At 55.2% G+C, this 27,981-nt stretch overlaps 1 protein-coding gene across 1 annotated transcript in view; it reads left to right on the plus strand.

The window, feature by feature from the left end:
- The window catches only part of ANKRD29 (ankyrin repeat domain 29), a 30,425-nt gene extending 6,481 nt beyond the window's left edge, over positions 1-23,944 (plus strand). Inside the window, exons 2-10 of the mRNA XM_079784019.1 lie at positions 3,809-3,937; positions 6,082-6,180; positions 7,966-8,064; positions 11,458-11,556; positions 13,264-13,362; positions 17,296-17,394; positions 18,918-19,013; positions 19,502-19,600; positions 21,588-23,944. Of these exons, the coding sequence (XP_079640145.1) occupies positions 3,809-3,937; positions 6,082-6,180; positions 7,966-8,064; positions 11,458-11,556; positions 13,264-13,362; positions 17,296-17,394; positions 18,918-19,013; positions 19,502-19,600; positions 21,588-21,692 (924 nt within the window). The 3' untranslated portion in view covers positions 21,693-23,944. The remainder of the gene's footprint in view (positions 1-3,808; positions 3,938-6,081; positions 6,181-7,965; positions 8,065-11,457; positions 11,557-13,263; positions 13,363-17,295; positions 17,395-18,917; positions 19,014-19,501; positions 19,601-21,587) is intronic.
- The last annotated feature ends 4,037 nt before the right edge of the window (positions 23,945-27,981 follow it).

Consider the following 27,981-nt stretch of genomic DNA (forward strand, 5'->3'; position numbering starts at 1 on the left):
GGGTCAGCCCTCCTGCTCCGGCCCCCCAGCCCCCCGGCCCCCGTAACGGACACCTCCCGGCGTGGCTCCTGTCCCCTGGGCCGGGAAGCCGTCTGTGAGCCGAAATCAGGTGGCTGCCCCGCTGGTCCCGGCCCCTGGCAGTGCCCATGTCCCTAGCACTGCTAGTGACCGGCAAATCAGCCGGGACAAGTATTTTTCTGAATTTATTGTTTTAAAATATATTCTTACTGATTTCAGAGAGGGAGGGAGAGGGAGAGGGGGGAGCACGTTTGTGTGTTACCTCATCCCGCCCTCCGACCGCACGGAGGGAGGTGCTGCCATCTTATCCCACGGTCCTGGGCGAGAGAAGCGGGGTAACCTCCCAGGGCACAGAGCGGGGAGCAGCTGGTCAGAACTCAGACCCAGCTCTTCCCACCCCAAGTCGGCGCTCTATCCGGCCCCCGCCTCCCAGGACACGGAGCCTGTGGGGAAAGGGAGCTGTTCACGCTTATTGTGCAGCTGCTGGCTTCCTGGAGCCTCGTGGGAACCCAGGTGAGGCCGGGGCGGGAGAGGGGCCGAGGCTCAGGACGTGGGAGACGGGTTTGCTGAGGGCGCTGAGAGGCTCTGGGGCTCGGGTGAAGCAGCAGAACCACTGACAAGGCCCTGAGTGCATGCCTCTGGAGTCGCGTGTTCCAGGACGAGCCAGCAGAGCCGCTCGCAGGGCGTCCTCGATGCTCTTCCTACTCGCCCTCCGGGCTCGGTGGCCTCGGCGATCGATCCTGCGATTAAAGGGCGTTGTTTGGTGACTTACGGTCCACGCAAACCGGTCTTGCTCTCGCTTCACCCGGTTCATAACCGCTCTAACGGGGGAGCCCGCCTGGGGCAGGAGCCACGGCCCTGGGTGTGGACACCACCCTGGCGTTCGCCGCAGACGCCTGGGACGGTAAAAGGTGCACCTTCAGGGGAAGGAAATGGTTCACCTGGAATTTGAGGTGAGTTTTTTCCTCCTCGCGGAGCCAGGGAGCTATTCAGAGTATGTTTGCAATCCGCTTACCGCTCCCCGCTCTGCCCTGCTCTCCTCCGAGAATGCAGAGAGCACTCGGCGGTGTGCGCGGAAGGTTCTGGAATGAGGTCCTCACACCCCCCGCTGTCGCTGTGCTTTCCTTAGCTGGCCCCGCGGCGTGGCTGCATTGCTGTGGCTTCTCTCTAACCCAGTGGAGGTGCCTTCGGTGTACCGAGTGCCTTCTCCATCGGCTTAAAAGCCGTCGCATCCGAGGCCTGTGGGCCAGGTGGGTGATGGAAGGCCACCAGGATCATCTCTTCGGTAAACAGCGTGAAGACTAGACATGTTTCCGAGATCAGCAAAATTCTTATTTAGTTCCCGTACCCCTACTGGTACCTGAGTTTACGTTGCCTGTTGGTTCTAACTTTGTAAAGAAAACGGGAGCCGCCCTAGCTGGTTTGGCTCAGTGGATGGAGTGTCGGCCTGCAGACTGAAGGGTCCCAGGTTTGATTCCGGTCAAGGGCATGTGCCTTGGTTGCGGCCACATTCCCAGTGAGGGGTGTGCAGGCGGCAGCTGATCCATGATTCTCTCTCATCATGGATGTTTCTCTCTCTCTCTCTCTCTCTCTCTCTCTCTCTCTCTCTCTCCCCCTTCCTCTCTGAAATCAATAAAAATATATTGGGGGGTGGGGGACAGGAGCGAAGGAAGGAAATGAGCCTTTGTAGGCATTTCTGATGTGTGGGCCCCACAGGTGACCGGCACCGTTTAAACCGTAGCTTAGACTACAGGGCAGGCCATGTGTGCGGAAGGTTCTGGAATGAGGTCCTCACACACCCATCAGGCCACGCCGTGCCTAGTGCAGGGCTGGGCTTGAGGCCCGTGGTGGTCGGTCCCAGCCTGCCCTCCCCCTGCTGCCCCCCCCCCCCACGCACACACCGTTCTCTCCAATCCCACGTCCCTGGTTTAGAGGCGGCGGCTGTACCGCGGCCAGCTCCGCCCTCCCACTCGGGGGCTGTCCTCCAGCTCTTCCTCCCAGAGGTCCGGTTCCAACGTTCACTGGGCAACTTTATTATTCATTTATTTATTTATTTAATATATTGTTATTGATTTCAGAGAGGAAGGGAGAGGGTGAGAGAGAGAGAAACATCCATGAGAGAGAGAATCATGGATCGGCTGCCTCCTGCACACCCCACGCTGGGGATCAAGCTTGTAACCCGGCATGTGCCCTGACCGGGAATCAAACCGTGACCTCCTGGTTCATAGGTTGACGCTCACCATTGAGCCACGCCGGCCTGGCAACTTTGCAACTTAAAACAACCCAGCATGAAGGACCCACGAAGACACGTAGCGGCGTTTTCTGCCCGGAGCTCCTGGGTCTCAACCGGAACCTCCGGCAGCTTCCGGCTAAAGCCAAGAACACCAGGTGGCGAGAAAGCGTGGCTCCGCCCGACCACCGGGGCTGGCAGAACTGTGGGAGCACAGAGAAGGAGCTGCTGGGCCCCTTGGGAGGTCAGGCTGGGCGCGGTTTCTCTGCTGAGAGGGGAAGAGAGGTTTGGGAACGTTTCCCAGAGGAAATCGCCTTTAAAGAACTTGGGCCTTGCAGGAGGGGGCAGAACTCACTTCAAGCAAAAAGGAAACGGCGAACAAAGACACCGGCAGGAAGGCGAGCGCCTTGGTGGGAAATGGGGTATTAATAGTGCTGTGTTATCAACAACTCACGCCTCGTTAACAGCCCTGGCCCACATCGGCTATAAAACAGTGCGTTCCAGTCCGGCCGGTGTGGCCCAGTGGTTGAGTGTCGACCTATGAACCAGGAGGTCAGGGTTCGATTCCTCAGAGCACATGCCGGGTTGCAGGCTTGATCCCCAGTGTGGGGCATGCAAGAGGCAGCCAATCAATGATTCTCTCTCATCATTGATGCCTCTCTCTCTCTCCTTCTCCTTCCTCTCGGAAATCAATCCTATCTAATAAAGAGGGAATATGCTAATTGACCATCACTCCATCACAAAGCTGGCTGCACCCACAGCTGAGGCCAAGTTCCCATAAGGAGCCTTAACGAGCAATCAGCAGGGACCTGAGGCTACGCCCTTCCCCACCCCCGTGGGGCTTGACAGGGGACCTCAGGCCACACCCCCTGCACCAGTGCCAGGCCAGGGGACCTCAGGCCCCGCCCCCCACCAGGTGGGGCTTAACAGGGGACTTCAGGCCGCACCCCCACCCCAGCACTGGGCCAGGGAACCTGAGACTGCGCCCCCCTGCCTGGCTGGGCTTGACAGGGGACCTCAAGGCACGCCCCCAGGTCTGGGCTGGGGGACCTCAGGCCATGCCCCCCATCCTGGCGCCGGGCCAGGGGACCTGAGGCTATGCCCCCTGCCCGGCGGGGCTTGACAAGGGTGGGACTTACGGGTCTAGATCTAGCCCAATGAGGGGGGGGGGGGCACGGCTGGGTCTGGGTCTCTCAGGATTTTGAGGGGCATGTGGGTGGACAGGGACTTGACTCTGGGTCCCGTGGTGAGCCCCAGACTCTGACAGGAGGAAGGTTTTCATATACATTTTACTAATTTTCTTTCATCTCTGACACTTCTGTTATAGAGAAAGGGCAAATAACAATATTAAATTATTTCCTCTAATGAATCCCCTTTTAATGTGCACGAATTTCTTGCACCGGGCCTCTAGTAAAAGCATATTTTAAAAAATAAAGCAGTGTATTCCGTAACCCAGTTTATTAGAGCACAGGCTAGGGCACGTCTGAGAAGGGTGTATGCTGCCGACGTGGTCACGTTGCCGATGTTGACTTTGCGATCCTGTTTCATTTGATTCTGCAGAAGGAGACGCCGCTCGCCAACGCCGCGTTCTGGGCCGCGAGGAGGGGAAACCTGGCTCTGCTCCGGCTGCTGCTGAACAGCGGCCGCGTGGACGTGGACTGCAGGGACCGTGTACGCAGGCCCCGCTCGGTACACGCGTGCCCAGGGCGCGCCAGGTCCCCGCGGGCAGGAGAGCACCTCAAACCCGGTTCCCTCCCAGGGCTTGGCTACTCTCTCACGCGTGTGCTCGCTTTACCCGTGTCCAAAAGCCCAGGGGCCGGGGGGACAACGTAGAACTGCACTGGGCAGCAATCCGGCTTAGAACAGGAGGCCACAGTGGGGCGGCACTTCCCGGAGTCAGAATCGGCTGATCCAGGCAGCGCCCGGCGCGCAGTCAGAATTCAAACCAGCTGCTCCCTGGGAAGGCGAGAGAACGAAGAGCAGACGGGCTGCCATAGACTGGGAGTCGGATTTTTCCTAGGAGGACGAGAGAGAGAGAGAGGGAGAGAGAGAGAGAGAGAGAGAGAGAGAGAGAGAGAGAGAGAGAGAGAGAGAGGAGAATGGAGCTCCCCACCCCCACCCCTGCTCATTCTCTCATTACCTTTGCAAACGCCAACACACTAATTGGCAATTAAAGGAACTAAGAATAGACACTGCCGCTGGCCAGGCCGCCCTCCCGCCCCAGAGGGACTTCACATCTGGGGCAAGTAGGACCTAGATGAGAGAGAGGGGGGGGGGGGGCAGAGAGCAGAGATGGTTTGATGTTAGGATTTAAATAAAGATGTTCTTCAGAGGAGCCTTACTGTTTTCCTGAAAACAGGACGTGCCGTTTCCAGCTTTTGTGGCACACGTTTGGGCATGGAGGTCAGCCCAGCACCCGGGAGAGGCCGTGGGCTCCGTCCCCCTCGGGGGCCTCCGTGCAGGGGGTCTGGAGTTTGCACCTGCAGCTCCGCCCCCACAGCCTCCCGGGTGCCCAGCCCTGAGCTGTGTGCCGGCCCCGGGGGCTGCTTCCCTCTGGCTTCCCGTTGGGTTTGGCCGATGGGAGCGTCGGCAGGCGTCCGAGGGGGGCAGGACAGGGATGTTGGGGAGCCCAGTGCTCCCCCCTCACTGCTCTGTCTGGCAGCGGCAGCCTGGGAGCCCCCCTTGGCCTTGTGCCTTCAGGCCCCCCCCACTCCCCCACCCCCGGGCACAGCCTTGCAGATGGCTTTGTGAAACTTCCTTCCTTTGTCCCGGTTGGAATGGACCCTCTGTTCCTGGCCAGGCCCGAGGTGGTGGTTCAGGCCACTCTTCAAGCCCTTGGAAAAAAACACTGAATTCAATTGCAGAAGTCTCACTGGATGGGAGGGTCTGTATCAGATGCACCTCCAGGCCTGAACCCAGAAGCCGGAGAGACCGTGATGCCCGGCCCACGCATGGCAAAGATGAGGTGAAAGCCCGCAACACGGGCACCTGCCCCTTGCACGTGGGTTCACGACAAAGGCCGGCTTGGACCCAGGGCTCCTGACTCCTCCTTCTAAAACAGTGGTTCTCCACCTTCCTAACGCCGCGGCCCTTCAATACAGCTCCTCATGTTGTGGTGACCCCCAGCCATAAACTTATTTTCGTTGCTACTTCATAACTGTCATTTTGCTACTGTTAATGAACCATAATGTAAATATCTGTGTTTTCCGACGGTCTTAGGCGACCCTGCTAGCGGTTCTCAACCTAAGACCATCGGAAAACACAGATATTTACATTACGGTTCATAACAGTAGCCAAATTACAGTTATGAAGTAGCAACGAAAATAAGTTTATGGCTGGGGGTCCCCACCACATGAGGAGCTGCATTGAAGGGTCGCGGCGTTAGGAAGGTGGAGAACCACTGGTCTAGAGGCTCTCATCTCATCACAGTGCCGTCCCCTCCACCCTAACCCTGTGAAGACAAAGACTCCGAGCCCAGAAAACCAGCTGGCACCTTTAGCCGTTTTTTGCATGAACAGCAGTGTTGGGGCTGAGGAATCTTGATTACGGACCCACATGAGGCCCTCGCATCGCTGCTGCTTGCAGATGCAGGGACCCTGCCCACTGGGGACTGCATTTCTGAAGGAAATGGCAGGAGCCAGTTTTTAAACGGAAAACCAGCCTCCCAGTTGCTTTCCCCGCCGAGTCTGCCGCGTGAGGTGACTCAGAGCCAGGCCAGCACGGTGGGACGCGCTCCGAGGAGCCCTGGTGGGGCTGGCTCCCGGGCCTCCTCGCCGCAACCCTCGGACACACGACGGCCCAGGGCTCACGCTCCCTGTCTCTCCTCCCTCCAGGGCGGCACCTCGCTCCTCATGGTCGCCTCCTACGCGGGCCACATAGACTGCGTGCGGGAGCTCGTCCTCCAGGGCGCGGACATCAACCTCCAGAGAGAGGTAGGTCAGGGTTTGCCCTGGAATAAGAATGACGCCCGGCCAGTGTGGCTCAGTGGTCGGCACACAGCCAGTCAGCGAAATCCTTTGGGAACACGGTTTGCTGGGGGTGGCTGAGAGAGTGCAGCGAGTGAGCCTCTAAGAACAGGTTGGTGACACCGTCCTCCTAAAAACAGAATGATCTCGATGAGAATGGTGTGAGCTCCAGCGTCTCATCCCACGGGAAGAGGGAGGACTGATTGGTGCTGGGACAGAGCGTTTGCGTGTCTAAGGGATGTGGTTAGAGGTCCGGCTGCCTGGCTGCAACGCGTGCCTGAGGATGTGTTCAGCGGACGTCCAGCCAGTGTCAGCTCCTGAGCCTTCTCAGCTGCCCTCTGTGGAAACTTCCAGCCTGTCACCCGAGCCATTCTTTTTTTAGGTGTTTTTATTGGTTTTTAAATTATTATTTTTTTAATTGTGTAATTGATTTCAGAAAGGAAGGGAGAGAGAGATAGGAACATCAATGATGAGAGAGAATCATCAATCGGCTGCCTCCTGCACGCCCCCCACTGGGGAGCGAGCCAGCAACCCAGGCATGTGCCCTGACCGGGGAATGAACGGTGATCTCCTGGTTCATAGGTCAGCGCTCACCACGGAGCCACATGGGCCGGGCAAGAGTATCTTTAAATGAAAGATGCCCACATCAGAGGGATGGTCATTTTGCTCAGATTACACCATGATTTGGGTCCCAATCATTGAGTAGGCTTATACTGTGAAGAAAGGATACTAAAAAGTGTGTCTCAAAATACCCTGGATGAGTTTAAAACAGGAATCGGCCTGTTTCTTGTTGACGTGTCCGATTTGGGGAAATGCCTTTTGCCCGTCGGCGTGAATTACTTGCATCCTCTCTCGCACGGATGGCTTTCTGCTCTGGGGCGAGACATTGTGCAACCAGACCACTACCCATGATCCCGTGTGAACGAAGGCCGTGTGCCCCAATGCTACTCCAGCCCATCCGTCCCCCACGGCTGCGGTAACAAGTGACCACGAGCTGGGGGCTTAAAGCGACAGAGCAGCTTCCTCTCGAGGTTCTGAAGGACAGAGCCGTCAGGGGGTTCCAGGCCACGCTCCCCCTGCGGGCTCGAGGGCGTTCTTTGCCTCTCCCGGCTCCCGGCGGCTGCTGGCGTTCTTTGACGTGCGGCCCCATCACCGTAGTCTCTTCTCTGGGGTCACGCTGCCTGCCCTCTTCTCTGAGGTAAATAGCGCTCTGCCTTGCTCCGACAGTGACGCTCGTCATCGGATTCAGGGCCCAGGGGAAAGCGCCTCCTCTCAGAATCCTTCATTGACCACGTCTTTTCCAGATAGTAATACACAGGCTCCCGGGCGTAGGACCACGTCCACCCCCATCCACTGAGCCAGGAGTGAAGTTTGCCTTTCGCTCGTTCCTTCTCTGATCAAAGAGTACAATCAGTGCAGACCTGGCCCCTTCCTAGACTAGAAGTTCTATACGCAAGGATGTAGTTTTGTTTTGTTTGAAAATATATAACCTAAATGTAATGTAACCAAATGTCTTTTTTTTTTAATTTTTATTTATGGGGGGCGGGGGTGTGGGGCAGAGAGAGAGAGAGGGAGAAGGAGAGAGAGGAGCGTTGGCTTGTTGTTCCACTTAGGCATTTATCCGTGGCTTCCTGTCGGCGCCCTGGCTGGGATGGAACCCGCAAACCTGGCTCACGGGGTCGAAGCTCTGACCAGCCGAGCTGCGGGGCCAGGGGTAAGGGAACGTCCTTTAAAACCAGCCTCTCTCTCCAGTCAGGCACCACCGCCCTGTTCTTCGCCGCCCAGCAAGGCCACAATGACGTCGTGCGGTTTCTCTTCGAATTCGGAGCATCCACTGAATTTCGGACCAAAGTAAGTCAACCTCCGTGACTTCATCCTTATTGAAGCACTTGCGCCGCCGCGAGCATTCGTGCCTCTTCACCGGTCGTACGAGGTTGTGCTGCCCTCTTACGAGATGGTGGAGCCTGGGGGGTGGTTTCACGTGGTTCCTCGTAGTCGCTCGGGGCCGCCCTAGGGATTCAGATGAAAACACGACATGTTTCCTCCGGGCTCACAGTCGGGGGCGTGGTGAGGAGTTAGACTCTCCTGCACTTTAGCTTCTGCTCCGGGACACGAGCTCGTGGTACCAGGATGGGCGCAGCGGCAGGGGCTTCAACCTTCCCCGTTTCCACGGGTTTGTTTCTGCCTCGAGGTTAATCCCAGGCTGTGATGGGAGAGGCTGTACGATCCCAGTGGTTCCAGCAGGGAGTTGCCTTCTGCGACGCCCGCGCTGAGCTGATATGTCGTAGAAGATGATGGCAGTTCATCTAGCCGGGCAGCAGAAGCCACTTCCTGTCCGTCGTGGGCACGCGGATCCACTTATTGTTCATCGTGGGCACGCGGATAAGCAAGCTGAGCGCAGAATGCGCGTGTGAGTGATCACACTGCAGTAGGAGGATTGAACTGCCAGGACTTTCTTGTAATTGTCAGCTTATTTCTGGTCGTGTCATAACAAGAAATTCCTGAAAATTTGCCCCAGTTGGAAACTTTTAGGTTTTCTTAATTCATTGGATCTAATATTTCACTATCAAGGGAGTTTCTTTTCACTATTAAAATGATGACTCCATAAAGATCTGGCTAGCAGGTTCCTGTCTTTTCTGAAACCTGTTGTGGGACTGCGTCCAGGCCTCCAAACATGCTGGGTAGGACGTACAGAATACACGTGTGCTCATATTTTTATATGAATTATTTTGTTTTTCACTAGAGGCCCGATGCACGAAATTTGTGCACTTGAGGAGGTCCCTCAGCCTGGCCTGCACCCTCTTGCAGTCTGGGACTGCTTCTGGCAGGGAGTGGGCCTAAGCTGGCAGTCAGACATCCTTAGCGCTGCCACGGAGGCAGGAGAGGCTCCCACCACCGCCGCTGCGCTCGCCAGCCGTGAGCCCGGCTTCTGGCTGAGCGGCGCTCCCCCTGTGGGAGCGCACTGACCGCCAGGGGACAGCTCCTGTGTTGAGCATCTGCCCCCTGGTGGTCAGTGCGTGTCATAGCGAGCGGTCATTCTGCCGTTTGGTTGATTTGCATATTAGCCTTTTATTATGTAGGATTGTAAAAGTAATACAACTAAACACAGAAGGCTACGTTTTACAAGCCTGAACCTAAACTCGTTGAACTATGTCAGAAGGGTCCTGTGTGGCCACATGGCTGCCTCGGTCTTCCTGGTCGGCAAGTTAGTGCTGGCGTAAAGCCTTGTGCAGGGGCCGGTTCGTGTTGCCCCGGGACTCGGGGAACCTGGGCCCCGGGGGGCATTCCCTGGGTCTCCACTAGGTCAGCTGGGGTGTCCAGAAGCTCCCCACGGGAGGAGAGATGTCAGGGGGCTCTGAGTCTTCATAGGACCCTGTCATGAAACTGACTGTGTCAACAGTTGTTCTCATCGTTATTGAATCCTTTTGCCCCAAAATGTGCTTTTTAAAAATAAATGGTATCAGCTCTTCCACATCAGCCACCCTATCTCATCTGAGCTCTAAATTCCTTCGGCAAAGAGCTGGGAAAATGGACAGAACAAAGCTGGGAAACGTGGGTGCTCAGGGCTGCTGTTAAGCAGTTTTTTGATGCTCACCCAGCCCTCCCACACACACCCCCACCGTGGCCTTCCAGTCTCTCCCCTCCGTTCCTCACCCTTCAGAACTCAGCTCCCCCCTCCCCACCCCCGCCAGCCCGGCCCTGGCTGGAGCCTCATTCAGCCACAGGCGTCCCCCGGGCCCTCCCCTGCCTGGACACCCACCTCCTGCAGCAGCTTCTCCACGGGAGGCCCACCCACCACCTGCTCACCACCGTCACCTGACACGACTGGACAAAAGGCCAACTTCTGGGCCTCACCCTCGACCTGCTGGACCCGAGGATGGGCCCCAAAGGGTGGGCATTTGGGGGAAAACCCTCTGCCCAAATTAGAAACCACACGCTCATGTTTGTGATCTGCATTTTAGAACCAGAAGGCATGCTCTTGCATTATTTATAATTCGCTCAAATGCCCGCATAGCAATTCACAGAGCCAAGCAGACACCAGCCCTAGACGGGAGAGGGAAGGATTCGCCTCAGCACCTGAGAACACCCATTAAGCCAGGGCTTCGCTGACCGCAGACGCGGTGAGTCCGGAGTGCGGTGTGGTTAGCATAAAAGCCAATTCTCATTTAGCTGCAGAAATGAAGGAAGAGCCGGTGGAACGCAGGGATGTCCCTCTCCATCCACATCAGCCCGCACCCACTCTGCAGGGCTCTGTGGAGTCCGAGGGCCCATGTTTTCAGAGACCTGGACAGACGGGCCTGCGTTCCAGGCAAACACTAGCTGGACGCGAGGCCCACGGAACCGCTGTGCGTCTCCATCCTTGAAGGGTGCAGGGCTCGTCCCGTGGAGGCAGCGGCCTCAGAGGGCTGCCTTGTACGCGCTCCCGAGCCTCAGAGGCCGGCGGAGCCACGGGAAGAAGCGACGTCTGTCAGGAGGGTCTCTGGCCAGATGCCCAGGGGACCCCTGTTTCAGGACAGAGCTGACGGCTGCCGCGTCCTGGTCTCTGCTCCCTTGTGGAGGGGCGGTCGATGGTCGTCCTTGGACCTGGGGATTCCTGTTGTTTTTGTTTCTGATCCCAGTGGGCATACGATGTGGTAATAGCCTCGGTGTACGACGTAGTGACCGGGCATTCATGTGGCTGACAGAGCGGTCACGTCGGTGAGTCCAGGAGGCCTGGGCGTTTCCAGATTAATCCCAAGGACTCGGCCAGACAGTCGTCATCGACCTCAGGCAGGTCTCCCGAGAGTCCAGCACGAGCACGTCCTTCAGATGAGCCCTGTCACGGCCAATGGGAGAACGGGAAGGGGCCCTGGCCGGTGTGGCTCAGTGGATAGCGCGTCGGCCTGTGGACTGAAGGGGTCCAGGGTTCGATTCCCGTCCAGGGCACGTACCTCGATGGCAGGTTCCCCAGCCCTGGTCGGGGTGTGTGAGGCGGGCAACCAATCGATGTGTCTCTCTCACATCGATGTTTCTCTCTGTCTCTCCCCCTCCCTTCCACATTCTCTAAAAACCAATGGAAAAAGACCCTTGGGGGAGGATCAACCAAAAATAAAATAAAGAAGAGAACGGGAAGGGGCCGGAGAGGAAAGGTGAGTTGGGTGTCATCTATGGAAAGTTCTCCAAAGTTCTCGCCGAACGAGGAGCAGCGTTGGGTTCGCGTTGTGCCCGCGCCGTTTCTAAAGCATGTGCTTTGCATGCCCGCAGGACGGGGGCACTGCCCTGTTGGCCGCCAGCCAGTACGGGCACCGGCAGGTGGTGGACACCCTCCTGAAGCACGGCGCCAACGTCCACGACCAGCTCTACGTGAGTGTTCCCGGGACCTCGCTCACCCCTCGTCACACGGGCGCTCGCAGCCTGCGAGGGGCAGCTCCAAGGACAGGTTCATGAGCAATGGGACTTTCGTCTGAGACAGAAGGAACAAAACACATCGATTACCCGATGACCTTTTTCTGCACAGAAACCACGTAATCGTATTCACCCCCTTGTTTTTCCCTTTTAAACCTCTCACACGTGAAGGATCTCATGCACCTGTGCAGTTAGGATCTTCAAAAATCATGTGATACATACCCATTGGTAACATGACAAACCCAGCCTGTGGACTTGCCAAAAACCAAAATACATTCTGTTGTGGGCTTATTTGTGAAGAAAAGCACAAAAAAAGGAGAAATCAGGTTATTTGGCCCTGCTGGTGTGGTTCAGTAGTTGAGCGTTGACCTATGAACCAGGAGGTCATGGTTCGATCCCTGGTCCGGACACATGCCCGGATTTCGGGCTCGATCCCCAGTATTGGGCGTGCAGGAGGCAGCCGATCAATGATTCTGTCATCATCGATGCTTCTCTCTCTTTCTCCCACTCCCTCCCTCTCTGCAGTCAATAAAATATATATTTTTTTAAAAGAAATCAGGTTATTTGGGAAAGAGGTGAGGCTGGTGGATGGAGACCTGACCCTTTGAAAGGCAGCCACTGCCGTGCTGGTCTGCTTGTGGCGAATCAGCGGTTCACACATCTCCCAAGCACTCTATTGATGGTCATGTGATCCCGTAGGGTTTGTGGCAAATGTGATTTCAGTTTTGTAGGAAAAAGTAAAACGCGGGGAGAGGAGGTGGCTGAGGATGGCCGTGAGGAGTGGAAGAATCTAGGACCACATTTTCGGCCCTCCCCCACTAGACACCTGGCCCTCATGCCCGGGGCACCGTGTGCTCTCACACACGTGTAATGAGCGTGTAGGTGTGAGCTTTTCCATTGGGACACCCTTCCAGCGTTGGCACGGTTAACTCCGGCACCGCCGCGTGGCTGGACTTGCGGGAGGGAAGGGTGCTCCGTGTTTTAACCTGTGGCGGGTGCCCCTGGCGGGCGGGGGTGTTTTCCACCAGGATGTGTGCGGGTTTTCCACTCGGGATAAAGGTAATGAAGCTGGCCCGGCCGGCGTGCCCGGTGGTTGAGCGTCCTATGAACCAGGAGGTCACAGTGTGATTCCTAGTTGGGGCTCCTGCCCGGGTTGTGGGCTCGATCCCCAGTAGGGGGCGTGCAGGAGGCAGCCGACCAATAATTCTGTCATCATTGATGTTTCTATCTCCCGCTCCCTACCTCTCTGAAATCAATAAAAATATATTTTAAAATAAATAAAGTAAAAAGTGGGTGGTCTCAGATCACGCCACCAACGCAGAGAGCAGCCAGTGAGGTCTGTGCAGACGAGAAAAGGGGGGGCTGCGTGTCGGGGAGACCTGGCTGCTGCCAGGCTCGCGGTGTCGGCTCCGGCATCGGGACCGTGTGCAGTCGGGACGTCGTAGACGTCATCACTCCCCCGGAAACTCTGTTTTGAACTTTGCCTTTCCGTCTGACTCAGTGTGACCTCTCAGGACCATTCTCCAAAGAATAACGCGCTCACTGTGCATGTGAACAACGGGGCGTGGAAGTGGAAACCCGTGTTAAGTGCATGTGTTTCAAAGGCGATTTCTCTCCCAGTAAACGTGGACGGTGCCCTCTGACCCTTCCCCTTGCTGCCCGCAGGATGGAGCCACTGCCCTCTTCCTGGCTGCCCAGGGCGGCTACCTGGATGTCACTCGGCTGCTGCTGTCGTCCGGAGCGAGAGTCAACCAGCCGAGGCAGGTAATGTCGGGGCGCCCGGGGCCGGGGCTGGGGGGCAGCTCTCGGCAGGTGTCCCTGAGAGGCCGGTCACCTCTGGGCGCCTTCCCACCCGGGCTTCCGTGGCACCGCTCGTCTGTGATCAGGGTTCCTCCCGCTCTTTGCTCTGGGCCCACCCGGAACCAGGCCGACATCACACTGACGGTGTTCAAAACGTGGGTGGGGGTGTCGTCAGGTACACAGTCTGCCGCCTCCTGTTCAAGTTAACGGCGGCGGCTCCGAGGTCGTGAGCGCGGGCTGCCTGGACACGGCGGCTCCGAGGTCCTGAGTGCAGGCTACCTGGACGCGGCGGCTCCGAGGTCGTGAGGTGAGCGCGGGCTACCTGGACGCGGCGGCTCCGAGGTCCTGAGCGCGGGCTGCCTGGACACGGGTAGACAGAGGTGTGTCAGGTGGCTGGCCCCCGCCCAGGCCCTCCCCGAGGGGCTGCCTTCTCTGCCCCGCCCTCACTGCCTTCGCCGACCACAGAGGGGCCCCGTGCAGTCCCGGCAGGTCCCGCACCTCCATCTCTCACAATTGCAACCCTATTGAGACTTCACTCGCCAACAGCTGGTAAATCAACTACTTGATACGTAAGGGAATAGAACTGCCAGGCAATGCAGGCCTCCCTCCAAGCGTGGCGAGACCCACCCAAATGGGAGGCATTGCAATCAGCTGCTCTTACAGGGGAACTACTTCCTCACTAATTAACTTGTTTTTAACAAAACACTTCCAGGTACGGTGAGGTGACTTTAAGGTAGTTTTCTAGGGCAGTGGTCAGCAAACCGCGGCTCGCGAGCCACATGCGGCTCTTTGGCCCCTTGAGTGTGGCTCTTCCACAAAATACCACGGCCTGGGCGAGTCTATTTTGAAGAAGTGGCGTTAGAAGAAGTTTAAGTTTAAAAAATTTGGCTCTCAAAAGAAATTTCACTCGTTGTACTATTGATGTTTGGCTCTGTTGGCTAATGAGTTTGCCGACCACTGGTATATGGGATGATGCTCCAACCAACGGAGCCACACCGGCCAGGGCACAAGCTGCCCGATTTTTTATGACTTGTATTCAATGTGCAGTCAGTATTTCTTGAGAACTTAACAAGTGCCAGACACTGCTATAAATGTGAGATTGTATTTTCAGAATCTTAAAGATATTCTTAGCTTCGATGGCCTTGGGAATATTTCTGGGAAAGGACACTTTTAGAAAAAGTTGCACTTCGGTTCCTGCCAGAATTGACATTTGGGGATCGGAGTTTAATATTTTCTTGTCGGTCCTTCTTATTTTGAAATTGTTGGTTGATTCCGAATGAGAGGCCTAATTTTACGAAATAAAAAGGACAGGTTGTTTTCAGATTGCATAGGTTTGATGTGGAGGTCACTACTGAGGGTGCCTCTGTGAATTTAGAAATGAGAGATGGTCAAGTCTCTCTTTGAACCTCCTTCTAAAATAATTTCTGGTGTTTTGACAAATCTATTTGTAAAGTAAATGATATTATTCATACGCCTAAGGCACTGTTTGCAAAAAGCCACGTTGGTATAAGATTATACTTCATGTGTTGCATGGATTGTGTCCTGTGCTGATGACACGGGAACCCGGGAGTTATGAGTGACCCCACGTGGCTGTGGCAGCCAGGGAACCCCAGAAGGGAGGTGACTGGTCCAGTGGACGACCTCGTTTAAGAGGGGAGGGCTGAGGTCAAGGAGCAAGCGACCTGCCCTTTCAAGGATTGTATCCGATGTGATTGGATTTGCGAGTCCCGCTCTGAAAGGAACCAGGTGTTTATAGCATAGGAATTGCTTTGTGGGGGACAGAATCTTTCCTTTTCATGGGACACTAACCCCAGTATGCCCTCTGTGCCCCACAGGTAACCACTGTACCTGTTTCTACCGGCCGTGAGCTTATAATAAAAGGTCGTCTGGCCGGGTCAGACTGGCCCCGTCCTGCCTTCCCACCAGAATGTCTGTAAGGCTCAGTTTCGTAGGCGGACACCGAGGCCTCAGCCAGGAAGGCTGGCCTTCCACCCCCATGGCCGTTGTGACGAGGCGACAGCTGTTAGCGTTACTGTATGATGTTCCCAGTTACTCCCAACAGGGCACCTCTCAGCACCTCTCTTCTGTAAGCCTTGGTGTCAATGAATAGCATTTTACTAAAAAGCCCTTGGAAAGCGTCCACGGCCTGACAGCCTTTCCTTGGCTGCCCCCTGGTGGCGACATCCGCAAAGAACAATGAGCCCCAGCGGATAAGGAGGGAGAAGGGCACCAGCCAGTGAGCCTGGAAACCCTCCCAGGAGCCCAGACTCCCCCTCCTGCCTCCCAGTCCCACCCACACCCCTCGGGCCCCGCCCACTCCCCTCGGGCCACACCCACTCCCCTTGGGCCACACCCACGCCCCTTGGGCCACACCCGTGCCCCTCAGCCCAGTCCACACCTCAGGCCACACCACACCCCTCAGGCCCTGCCCACACCCCTCAGGCCACACCCACGCCCTTTGGGCCATGCCAACTGGATTGCCCACCTGCCTGAGCCAGCCACTCCTGCCCAGGTCACTGGGACGGGAAATGTTCCGTCTACGGGTTCCCTTGTCCCTTCATCCGTCTGGCAAAATCCTAGTCCCCCTTCAAGACCCAGCTCAGACACCAACGCCCCAACGGGAAGCCGGCCCGTAGCCCCCCACAGTGAGAGGTCTCTCCTGGTTCCTGGGGCTTTGTGTCCGCACTTTATTGGAGCCCGGAGTCAGGCTCAGAGTCCATCGCCTCTCCACTGGCTTCGCTCCTTCCAGAGCAGGGATCACGTCTTATTTTTAACGTTTTATTGACTTCAGAGAGGAAGGGAGAGGGAGGAACATCAGTGATGGGAGAGAACCGTGGCTGCCTCCTGCCGCCCCCTCCTGGGCATCGAGCCCACAACCCAGGCGTGTGCCCCCACCGGAATCCTGGTTCACAGGACCTTCCGAGGGGCAGTCATGTCTTATTTTTAGCTCCGGCCGCCGGAGACTCGGAAGATGCGTAATAACTGCCGGTGGTTGAAGGAGTGAGTGGATGATGCTCCTGAATTGGGAGGTCCAATTAAATAATGGGTGGAGACGTGCATGGTAAACTGAAAGTACCAATGGAGGGTGTGTTTGCATTGCTAATGGTGCACAGTGTTCAGATTGGAGGATGGAGCAGGGCGAGGTGTTTCAGATCCTTCCACCGTCTCAGCCCCTCTTCCCCCACGTCTCTGCAAGGCACAGAGGTGCCGGGTCCTCGTACCCAGCGCCCTCGGGTCCTCTAGGCTCTGAGGTGCCCTCATCCTCCACCCGCTCCAACGCCGTTGTCCCCGTCCGTTTGCCGGACTGCAGTGGGCGGCAATCCTGTGCCTGCTACGAGGAGCGGAGCGGAGTGGAGTCCCATCCTCCAGCAGGAAATGACCCGTGTGTCCTGAAGCTGAATCACCTTGCTCTCAGCCCGCTCCCCACAGAGGAGTAACTCAGTCTTATCTGACAGCAGCCTCTTTGGGCCACGTTATCTTAACTGCCTCGGGGTAGGCAGTTCTGGGTCCTCCTCTTGCCCTTCTCTCCAAAGCGACCTCGTTCTCGGGGGTCAGCCGGTCCCCTGGCATTGAGGGGGGTGTCTCCTCCCTCTGCTGCTTGGCCAGCCTGCTGGTCCCTGAGCACCCTCGCTGGTGCCTGAGACAAAGCTGGTTCCACCACCTGCCGGCCCTGTTGGTGAAAACATGATGCATGTGGCTGCCGTGTGGACGTGGTGTGCCTGCCGTGTGAACGTCGTGTGGCTGCCGTGTGGAGGCCACATGACTGCTGTGTGGATGCTGTGTAGACACCATGTGGCTGCCGTGTGGACGCTGTGTGGCTGCTGTGTGGATGCCGTGTGGAAGCCACATGGCTACCGTGTGGCTGCTGTGTGGACGCCGTGTGGTCCTCTCCTGCAGGACGGGACGGCACCACTGTGGATCGCATCGCAGATGGGCCACAGCGAGGTGGTGAGGGTGATGCTGCTGCGGGGAGCCGAGCGGGACGCCACCCGGGATGTGAGTCTGAGTGATAGCTGCGTAGCATGGGCCCAGGGAAATGCATGGCGGGTCGGGGGAGCCCGGGGGTAGGGGGAGCAGTGATGCATGCACGGGGGGTCGCGGGGGGGGGACCAGGGGGAATGCACGCACTGGGGGGCCCGGGGGTGGGGGGGCGGTGATGCATGCACAGCAGGGGGGGGAGTGGGGGAGACCAGGGAAATGCACGCACCGAGGCCCCAACCATGGCAGCCTAGACATGGAGACGGCGTGGCTGTATTGGGTCTGCACCCAGCTGGGTTTTCTCCCCACCTCCACCTGCTCTTTAGCGGGAAACTTACAGGATGAACCTGTTGAAACTTAGGCTGCTCGGCTCTCTAAGGAAAACAAAACAAGAAGCTGTGTAATTCCTCCGTGATGCTCCCTGCCCTGCGCAGACTTCTGGACGGACGGGGGGCGGGCAGGGGGAGGCAGGAACCTGGGCCCGGCTCCTTGGGGGTATGTCCCTGGCGGCTGCTTGTCCAGGGGGCACTGCGCCTCCTGCTGGCACTTGCCGAAGTGCAGCTGGCCCGGCTGGGTGCCTGTGGTTTGGGGTCCCTCAGGGCTCCAGGCTGACCCCCTCGCTCAGCTCCCAGCCACAGAGCCCCCGGGTGCCCTGGCTCCCAGCAGGCCTCGCCCCGTAGGAGCCGAGGGCGGCTTGCTGTTCACTTTTTTTCCTTGTTACAGGGTCTGGCCTCCTTGCCCTTGGCATGGCTCCCACTTCTGGGACCCCCTTTCGCAGTCAGACCCCAAAGAGAGGAATCGGAGGGGCACTCCAGGCCCCTTCAGTTCCCCTCTCCCACTGTTTCTCTCCCCACCGACTCTGAAGCCAGAAAGGAAAAACCCTCTTTCCTCCTGTTCTTTCTCCCCGACTCCAGCTAAGCCTTGGGCCCTGGTGGGCGGCCGGTTCCTTTCCACGGGAGGAGGCTGTGAGCGAAGCCCTCCCCGTGCCGCCACCGACACGCTAAGGCAGGAGGAAAAGAACGTGGAAAATCTCTTCCCAGGCCAATAAGTGATGACGGGAGCGGGAGGTTAATTTTTCAACTTGTCTTTGCGTTCTTTTTAACAGATTTCAATCTACCCTCCCCCCACCACCACCACCCCCACCACCACAGGCAGACAGGTACCTGGGGCAGAGGAGCGAAAGGCTCCAGGCAAGAAAGACAAAACACAAAGCACCTCTAACCCTTTAGAACAGCCGGTGCAGCTCAGGAGTTATTTAAGTCACTGCAAACAGTTCTGCTGAGTGACGAGCTACAGAGGTGCCTCTTCAGTCCGTAGTCCCTTACCCAGGGTTCCCAGGGGCTGGGAGAGTGAAGTCCCACCTGGCAGGGCCCTGCGGTGCTGTAAGAAGTCACCGGTTCTGTCCGGTGTCCCTTTAAGCACAACCAGCTGCTGCACGTGCTCCAGGAGGCGCCTGGTTCAGGGCATGGCAGGCCTGTGCATATTCCCGCGCTCACCCAGCGCTCGGTGGATGACCCGCTTCTGTCTTCCTGTCTCGGAAGGACGGCACCACGGCACTGCTGAAGGCGGCCAACAAGGGCTACCACGCCGTCATCGAGGAGCTGCTGAAGTTCTCCCCCACCCTGGGCATTCTGAAGGTAAGGAATGTTGCCAGCCTGTGAAAGAAAGGGGTTGGGAACGAAGGAGTCTGTCCTTGGCCCGGGCAGCGTGGCTCAGGGGCTGAGCGTCGGCCTAGGAACCAGGAGGTCACGGTTTGATTCCCGGTCAGGGTACAGGCCCGGGTTGTGGGCTCCATCCCCGGTGTGGGGCGTGCAGGAGGCAGCTGATCCATGATTCTCTCTCATCATGGATGTTTCTCTCTCTCTCCCCGTCTCCCTTCCTCTCTGAAATCAATAAAAAAAAAATATTTTTTTAAAGAAAAAAGCATTGGCAGCACTTACTCTGACCAACGGCCGTGCACCTGGGGACACACTGTGTCAGAGGGTGCTGTGCCTCTGAAGAGGGGGCGTGAGGGAGAGGGAGGCTCCCGCGTGCCCGTCTCGTCGCTCGGCCGGGTCAGGACGGCAGCCCGGCCGGCCGAGTGCTGCTGGCTGAGTCACTCCTGACGCACGGTCTTTCCTCGTAGAACGGGACGTCGGCGCTCCACGCGGCAGTGCTCAGCGGGAACATCAAAACCGTCGCGCTGCTCCTGGAGGCAGGGGCAGACCCGGCCCTGAGAAACAAGGTACGGCCTGCCTTAGCGTCTCTCACCCCCATCAGGCACCTGTGCAGTAAGGCAGTGTCTGCCGTCACCAAGGTAACTCCTCTCTGGCTCCTGTCACTCTCTTCGTGCTTCTGCCTGGTAATGGCAGGCAAGGTGGTCATTGGGTTGTGGGTGAGCAGTACCTTTGCACCCAGAGAATTACACTAAATATATATTTTCTATTGTTGTCGGAGAGGAAGGGGGAGGGAGAGATAGAAACATCAATGATGAGAAAGAATCATCGATGGGCTGCCTCCTGCACTGGGGATCGAGCCCATAACCCGGGCATGTGCCCTTGACTGGGAATCGAACTGGGACCTCCTGGTTCATAGGTCGATGCTCAACCATGAGCCACACCGGCCAGGCTGGACCCAGAGAATTACGCTAAAACCTGTATCATCAGTGGGTTTCAGCTAACAAGGGTGCAGTCCAGGGGTGGAGAGGCAGTGGGTGAGGGGAGGCCGGCAGTGGTGGTGGTGGGGGGGGAGGGGTTATGAGTGTCCTGTCACCCATGAAGTGCCCTAAAAATGCCCGAGTCTGGTCATTATTGCCACCCCCGAGGCTGGATGGCCGTTTGCCGAGGATTGCCGGCACTCTTGTCCCTTTTATGTTGTGAACGGGACTTCACCTCCCTGTTTCAGAACCAACTGTGGTGTTTACAACTCAAACTCTCTAGTTTACAGTTAGGCCACATCTGGAGGTGGAAATGCACGGAAGCCATAGAAAAACACGATTGTCATTGTGTTTCCTCATATTCAACATCTGCATAAGCTGTCCAATGGGCGGGGCGGGGTGGGGGCAGGAACCTGGGACAGGTCTTGAGAAAGCACACTACACTGCTAACTTTTTGTTTTTGTTCAAAGATTTTTAAATTTATTTTTAGAGAGAGAAGCATCAATGGTTGCCTTCCGTATGTGCCCTGACAAGATGGAACCCGCCACCCAGGTATGCGCCCTGCCTGGGAATCGAACCAGCCACCTTTTGGTGCCCAGGACGATGCTCAGCCAACGGAGCCACACCGGCCAGGGCTAAACTGCTCCCTTTTGAAGGAGGGAGGGGGATGGTGAAAAGCTGTTTTTATTTTATACTTTCCTACCGTTTGAATTTCCATCAGCATCTGCTACTGGGTCTGACTTCATTAATAAGGAAAACAAGCCAGGAGTCCGTCAGGGCGCTTTGAAAAGGAACTATGAGGAAGTACAACGGAACCACTGGCCAAGGGTCTCCTCCACTCCACTCAACCCGTGGAACCATTTCCTCGTTCCTACCACTGACCCGTTGGGTGACAGCTTATCTCTGCTTATCTCTTCCCGAGATGCAGAGATTAGTTCCATTGGTTGGCCTGGCGGAAAGATAAAGCCGCTGTCTTATCTTTAGACCTTGGACGGGGACGTCCTAAAGGGAGTAGCGCCTCGTGACTCAGCCATCCAGGGCTGAATGAAGGTGGGGATGGGGGGGGGGGGGCGCGTTAGGACCTTCATATAGAAACTGAAAATGCAATTCCGGCTGTGCCTCCTGGGATCTCAGCGAAGGCGGTTGCGGGGGATTCCAGTGAGCACAGCACTGGCTGGGGGCGCTCCCGAGAGCCGTGAATCTACGTGTGGGCTGCTCCTGATGGAGGTTCATGCGGGCCCTCCAAGGGCACATACCAGTGTTTATGGAGCACATACTAAGCACATGGGGCGTTGCGCTGGAAAGGAGAATACACGACCAAAAGGCATGGGCCCTGGTGTCCAGGAGGGCCGTCTAGTGAGAGGCACGGCTGGGTAGAAAAGTAACCCTAATAAAGAAACAATCCTAACCCGGGACATCTGTACATCCCAGAGAGACCCTGAAGGACTGGACACCAAGCAGAGTCCAGTGGGCTTTTCACCAGGAAAGAAGCAGGTTTGGGTCTGAGCCCCCTCTTGGGAGTCCCTGAAACCACCCCACAGTGGGAATCACTAACGCCCGTCTTATCTTCTTTCAGGCCAATCAACTTCCAGCAGAACTAACCCAAAACGAGCGCATATTGAGTCTCCTCGGAGGCAAAGGAGGGCACAGGAAGAGCTACCTTAGCTGCATATGTGACTGAAGGGGAGAAACCGTCACCACCTGGGCAGTAGTCACTGCTTTCAAATAGAGAGAGCAGCTGGAGACTCTTCTAAGCAGACAAGGCCCTGGATGCCCACCCAGGTTCCCGACCAAGAAGAGCTGTGCCTGGTGCCTGAAGCACAGCTCAGGGCTCCCTCATCACACGGCTGCTCACACGGCCTGCAGCCCACTCCCGCGGGGCCCGGCAGGGTCGTGGGCTCTGCAGAAACTCATTTTAAACTGGACTCACTCGGGCCTCTCGGTTCAACCCTAATTGTTAAACCTTCGAAGAGCTGTAAGTAAGAAGTCAGAAAGACGGAAAGCCTTTAAGAGACCACAGGTCTGGCCTTCAATGAACTCGTGCCCTTTAGCTTTTGTGTTACATGTAAGGTGTGCTAAAATATGTAGCTCCGTGACATTTTACATGTATGCATGTATGTCATCCCAGTGTAAAATGTTTCTCCTACCCCAGGGTCACAGCCATGGTCTCAGAGACCTGACGTGTGAACTTGCATTATTAAGAAGTCAGAGGTGGGCTGTTGGACGCAAAAGACAAAGTGTTCACGTGTGAGTTGATCCTCGTCTTATTCCTAACACGTAAAAGCCATTTTTACCCGGAGTCCGTATTGTAGGAAGGGCAGGATGCAAGCGGCAAATTTGGAAATTCAGAAAATTACAAACCACGGGACGGAGGACTGTTTCTTTGAGCTTTTTACGTAGGTTATACTATTGGGACTCTTTTTCCTGTGCCATTAACAGGCTTGGAATCTGGAGCTCCCACATCGCACTGCTTGGTCCTTGGATAAGATGGGATGCATGCAAGTACAATGCGTCGCTATTGCTATAGCAGGTCTAGAATAATGAAAGACTGTTCTTAGTAGGTAGTAAGTGTTCCTCTATGCATGTTCTTGAGCTAATGGACTCCAAGAAGGAGACCTGGGTTTTACTGAGTTATTCCTCTGAGACAGGTGTCAACACTTATATTCGGTGCACTTTCTAATCAGTGGTGTCTATACGCCGCGGTCGGTGCCTCCTCGCACAGACACAAGCTACCCGTCTCGCTGTGACCTACCGTGACGAACACGGGTGTTTCTGCGGCTTAGAAACACATCTTCCGTTCTCTGGTTCCTGTTCTGCTCTGTGTCCTGCCAGTGTTCTGTGTAAATACACGTTAACATGGAGGGAAATGTAACCCCAGGAGGTTTTTTTTTAACCAACTTGCCGTGCTACTAAAAGCATTTTCGTTAAGTCAGTAAACAATGGAGTATAATTTTGAAATTAGAAGATATTCTCTTAAAGTTTGTTATGATCAATAACATAACCAACAGATATTAGCTTATTCTGATCATTATCACAAGCAAAGCCAGTAATGAGCAACCCACAGCCTGACCAGCTATGCAACACGCCTGCAGTCTCACGTCAGGATAAAAACTGAGAAAGCCTCGTCTGGATTGCTGAACCCCCGTATGTTAATATTCTAGTAGCTGCAAAGCAGCACCAGTTTCATCATTGACTTTCTTTTACTTGGCAAAGTTGTGCAATTACACATTTCCCCCCATGGGAATTTCATAAAGCAATATTTATTTTGAAGAGGAAAATAATGTGGCCTTAAATTTTTAATATTTTTTGCCTTAGTTAGAGCCCTTAAGCCAAAAATGGTTGCTCATCACTGACCTAAATCAAAAGTTTTATGGGGACTTGATAGCAAAGTTCCAAAAGACAAAAATGCAATGAAGTCACAAACTTAATGTTGTGTTGTTTTTTTTTCACTAAGACATGTTTTCCTTGGCCTATTTATTAGATAACTTTATGTGGATAATGCTCTTGATCAATGTCAGGGTCATTAAAATGAATCTAGTAGCGTTAACAATATTTAAGGGAGGCCTCTGACTGTAGGCAAGAGGTCTCTAGTTTAGAAGGCTCACATGTGGTCTAGATGAGATTATATTATCCACACCAGGGAATATGATTCTCTAAATCACTCACTCAAGACTGGAAAAAAAATGGTCTGTTATTTAAAGTTAAATTGCCACTGAGCCTGCAACCTGGGCATGTGACCTGACCAGGAATCAAACTCTGATCTCCTGGTTCATAGGTTGATACAGGCAAACGGATTACTTTTCATTGAATTTACTGGGTGACATCCTATATAATAAAGAGGTAATATGCAAATTGACCCTCACGTCCTCACAAGATGGCTGCCTATGACCAGGCCAGCAGGGGAATTAGTGAGGGATGACCAAACGACTGAACAGCAGGCTGCGTGGGGAGACCAGGCCAGCAGGGGGGGCAGTTGGGGGTGACCAGGCTGGTGGGGGGTGTGCAGTTGGGGGCAACCAGGCCAGCAAGGGGGGGGGCAGTTGGGGCAATTAGGCTGGCATGGGGGGCAGTGAGGGGTGACCAGGCTGGCAGAGGGGGGCTGTTGGGGGCAACCAGGCCGGCAGGGGGGGCAGTAAGCGGTGACCAGGCAGGCAGGCAGGTGAATGATTAGGAGCCAGCAGTCCAGGATTGTGAGAGGGATGTCTGACTGCCGGTTTAGGCCTGATCCCCGGGATTGGGCCTAAACCTGCTGTCAGACATCCCCCAAGGGGGGTCCCGGATTGGAGAGGGTGCAGGCTGGGCTGAGGGGAACCCCCCCACCCCCGTGTATGAATTTCGTGCACCAGGCCTCTAGTTGGTTAATAAAATAATATAGATTTCAGGTGTGCATGTCTAAAAAAAATTTTTTAAGTTAAATTGCATTTATTTGCACACAGGTAGATGGTTCTTGTTTTATGTTCATCTAACACAGTTCATTGAGCTCTTAGAACTACAATTCCTATGCAAGGCATTTGCTTAATTCAACCACAGAAGTTTTTCATTATGTCCATTTGTTTGATGAAATATTCCAGATTATAATTCAAAATAAAGTTCAGAGACTACCCAGTTTGCCTGTGCTGCTTTTCCCTGTTTGTGTTTAATCCGAACGTATTTCTGTGATTTTTAATAAAATGGAATTTTAGAATTAATGACTCAGCTCTGTAAGCTTTATGTTACTTATAGACCTATGATTTCATTATTTCTACTGTGGATAACTTTTGTCATGGCACCAGAAGGTTTTTTATTCAGACAAAGATTCCCAGGAGAGTCCCAGAAGATACTACAAATAGAAACTCCTCGTTGTTTTGCTGCGTTGAGTGTGGGAATTCGGGGGAGAAAGTTGTAGCATGGAGGCAGTACGGGTGGAGAAGAGACGTTTTTCAAAACAGATAGAGGCAGAGCTAAGAATAGCTGGTGATTGAACATGGGGAGTGGGGGGAAAGGAGAGCTAGGAGTTATATAAGTATGTCAGGAGACCCTAAGACCACCCCGTTTTGCTGATTGGCTAGGAGGACCCGAAGAGCTCATCCTGTGGTCACACTCATGGCGAGGAGGACAGCAAAGGGTGTGTAGCAAGGTCAGCAAAGGGGAAGGGAAGTGGAGTGAAGACAGGAAAGCAGTGCAGGCCTCAGAGTCCTCTCCAGCGGAGTCACTGGACGAGCTTACTTGCTCTCGAAACGAGTTGTGACAACATCGTGAAGTGCTGTCCCCGGGGGAAGCACAATAGAGACTCACCCAGGCTTTTAGTTAAGAACTGGTCTCAGGCACCCTCTGCCTGGCATTTGCCAAAATCCCAGACTTCCAGGCATTCGGCACAGACCACATTGCTTGTAAACGATTTGGGCTCAGTGAGCCCTTACCATTCAGGGAAAGTTTGACAGCTGAGTCCCCAGATGCCAGCTGACAGCTGACCTCCTGGCAAGAATCTCTATGGAGAGCAGCCCCAGGTTTGCTGTGTTAACGCTTCTCCACACGCGAGATTTCATGGTGCACACGGTGCCAGTAACTGTGGTAGGACGTAGGGAAGACAGCAGAGTTCAGGGACACACACACACACACACACACACACACACAGAGAGAGAGAGAGAGAGAGAGAGAGAGAGAGCGCTCTGGACAAGTTCAGTTGAAGAACGTGTGAAAACAGGTTCCAGAGGGGGCAGTTGTACGCAGCAGCTGATGTTTAGAACAAGATTGTCACTGGTTTGGGGCCTCATCTCTGTAGAAGTGATGGGATGAGAGGTGGACACTCTGGTGAGAGAAAGACTGAGAGGAACTTTGAAGCAAAAAAGGAAGTTAGCAGGAACAATATGAAATGGACAGCAGGCGTGGCTCAGTGGTTGAGAGTCGACCTATGAACCAGGAGGTCACAGTTCAATTCCCAGTCAGGGCACATGCCCAGGTTGCAGGCTCCAGCCCCAGTGGGGAGCAATCAAGAGGCAGCCAATCGATGATTCTCTCTCATCATTGATGTTCCTCTCTCTCTCTCTCTCTCTCTCTCTCTCTCTCTCTCTCTCCCCCTTCCTCTCTGAAATCAATAAAAAAAAATATTTTTAAACGTTGTCTTGAAATGATTGTAGCTGTGACGGGTAGAACCGTATTTGGGAAGCCACTCCGAGCACGTCCTAGGCACAGCTGGCAGCGGGCGGGACGCAGCGCCTCTGCTCTGTCACGAGAAAGGAAGCCCTTGGTGCCACTCCATGAAGATGCAAGGCCGGTGTGGTGCCACGGAGACGGGCTGGGCCTGTGAGTTCATGTTATAGACCTTCCTGGCGAAATGAGAGAACATGTGTCCATTGGGGGTCGGTGGGTGTTGATTGGTGGGTGTGGTGCGTGGAAGCCCGTGGAGGTGATCTGGGGCCTTTGATGCCGCTGCCCCACCTCTGCTCAGGCCCTTAGACTTACCTGTGCTTCAAAATATGGAGAAAAACAACGAACACGCAAACAAGTTAGATGCTCTCTCGGCAAAATTAGAATATTTGATTTCACATTCCTCCCGCTGACAGCCAGAGAAATCTCACCGGCTGAGCCGACCGAACAGCAGCAGGACAAACAGAGGCATTCTCTCCAGGCTCACTGACTACTACACTTGGCCCTCAGCTGAATAATCTGTGTATTCATGGAAAGGTAATACTTTAAGATAATTTTAAACTATGGGTGAGGTCATGTTTTAACAAGTGAAGGACGTTATGAAAGACCTTCTGTTCCCGCGTCAGCTTCCTCAGAGTGACTTTGGCCTCTTCCCCGCCTCATTGGGTTTAAGCCTCTTATTTTTAAGGAGGGAAATGCTGTTCACCCCACTTCCCACAGTGTGGTGAGCGGGCATGGCCATGGCATACTTAGCCCCAGGGCACCTTATGTGCCACGCCAGCTCAGCCAAGTTCAGTGACCCTGAGTGGGGGCGGCTGAAAGGCTTAGAAAAGACAGACAAGAGAATGAAAGCTGGGTCTGAGTGAGCGGAGACAGCGCCACGGGCTACAAGCCGTGTCTTTATTTTATAGCCGATGCCACGAGGCAAAGTAAGGGCGTGGTCAAGATGTTTACAACATTCTGTGAGTTTCGATCCTCCTCAACTACATGCACCTGATCAGGCTTTGTTTACTTGCAGCCTCTATCACTCAGGCACGTGGGGCCACGTGTTCGGACCATAGTTTCACGCTGACAATAGTTCAAGCTGTTGGCTATCACTGTGCTGGGAGGCTCTGCCCTCCACGCTGCGAGTTGCACGCGGCCACGAGAGGCCTGAGCCCTCTCATCAGTCCCAGGCTTGAACCTGTCCAAACTCTGTAGCCGGGCCCCACACCGCAGTCGGACTTGTGGAGAGCCTTAGGGAGAAAGGCGTCAGTTTACAAGAGGTGGACTCCCTCTTTTAGGAAAAATGAGACCAAAACCACCCCCCCGCCCCCACCCCGCGCTCCGCAAAGGAAATTGTGTCCCCGACGGAACCCTCCAAGGAAGGGAACAGCATTGCGAAACGCTGACCGCCACGTTTGGAGCCACCCGCACGCTGGTGGCATCGTCCCTGCGTGGCAGTTCCCCACCGCCCGGGACGGGATTAGTCACCAAGTCGAGGGCCCTCACGAGCTCCAATGACGTCACCGTACGTTTGACCAACAACGCCCCATTTCTGAGTCAGAACCACTGGCACTAAATCATGAGTTGTGGCTATTTTCAGCGAAGATGTCAGTGACCTTTGGCTTGCTTCCGGATGGAGTTGTAAGCGTCCATTGCAGCCCTGGCCATGCTCTCAGAGGTTAGAGCTCAGGAGGCTCACTTCCCCATCAGGGCACGTGCCTGGGTTGCAGGTTCAATCCGAGCTCTCGTCCGGGCGCATGCAGGAGGCAACCAATAGATGTGTCTTTCTCACATTGATATTCCTCTCTCTCTCTCTCTCTCTCTGTCTCTCTCTCTCTTATCTCGCCTCCCCTCCCTCC

The sequence above is a fragment of the Cnephaeus nilssonii genome, assembly GCF_951640355.1.
Source record: "Cnephaeus nilssonii genome assembly, chromosome: 11".
NCBI classification, from domain to species: Eukaryota; Metazoa; Chordata; class Mammalia; order Chiroptera; family Vespertilionidae; genus Cnephaeus; species Cnephaeus nilssonii.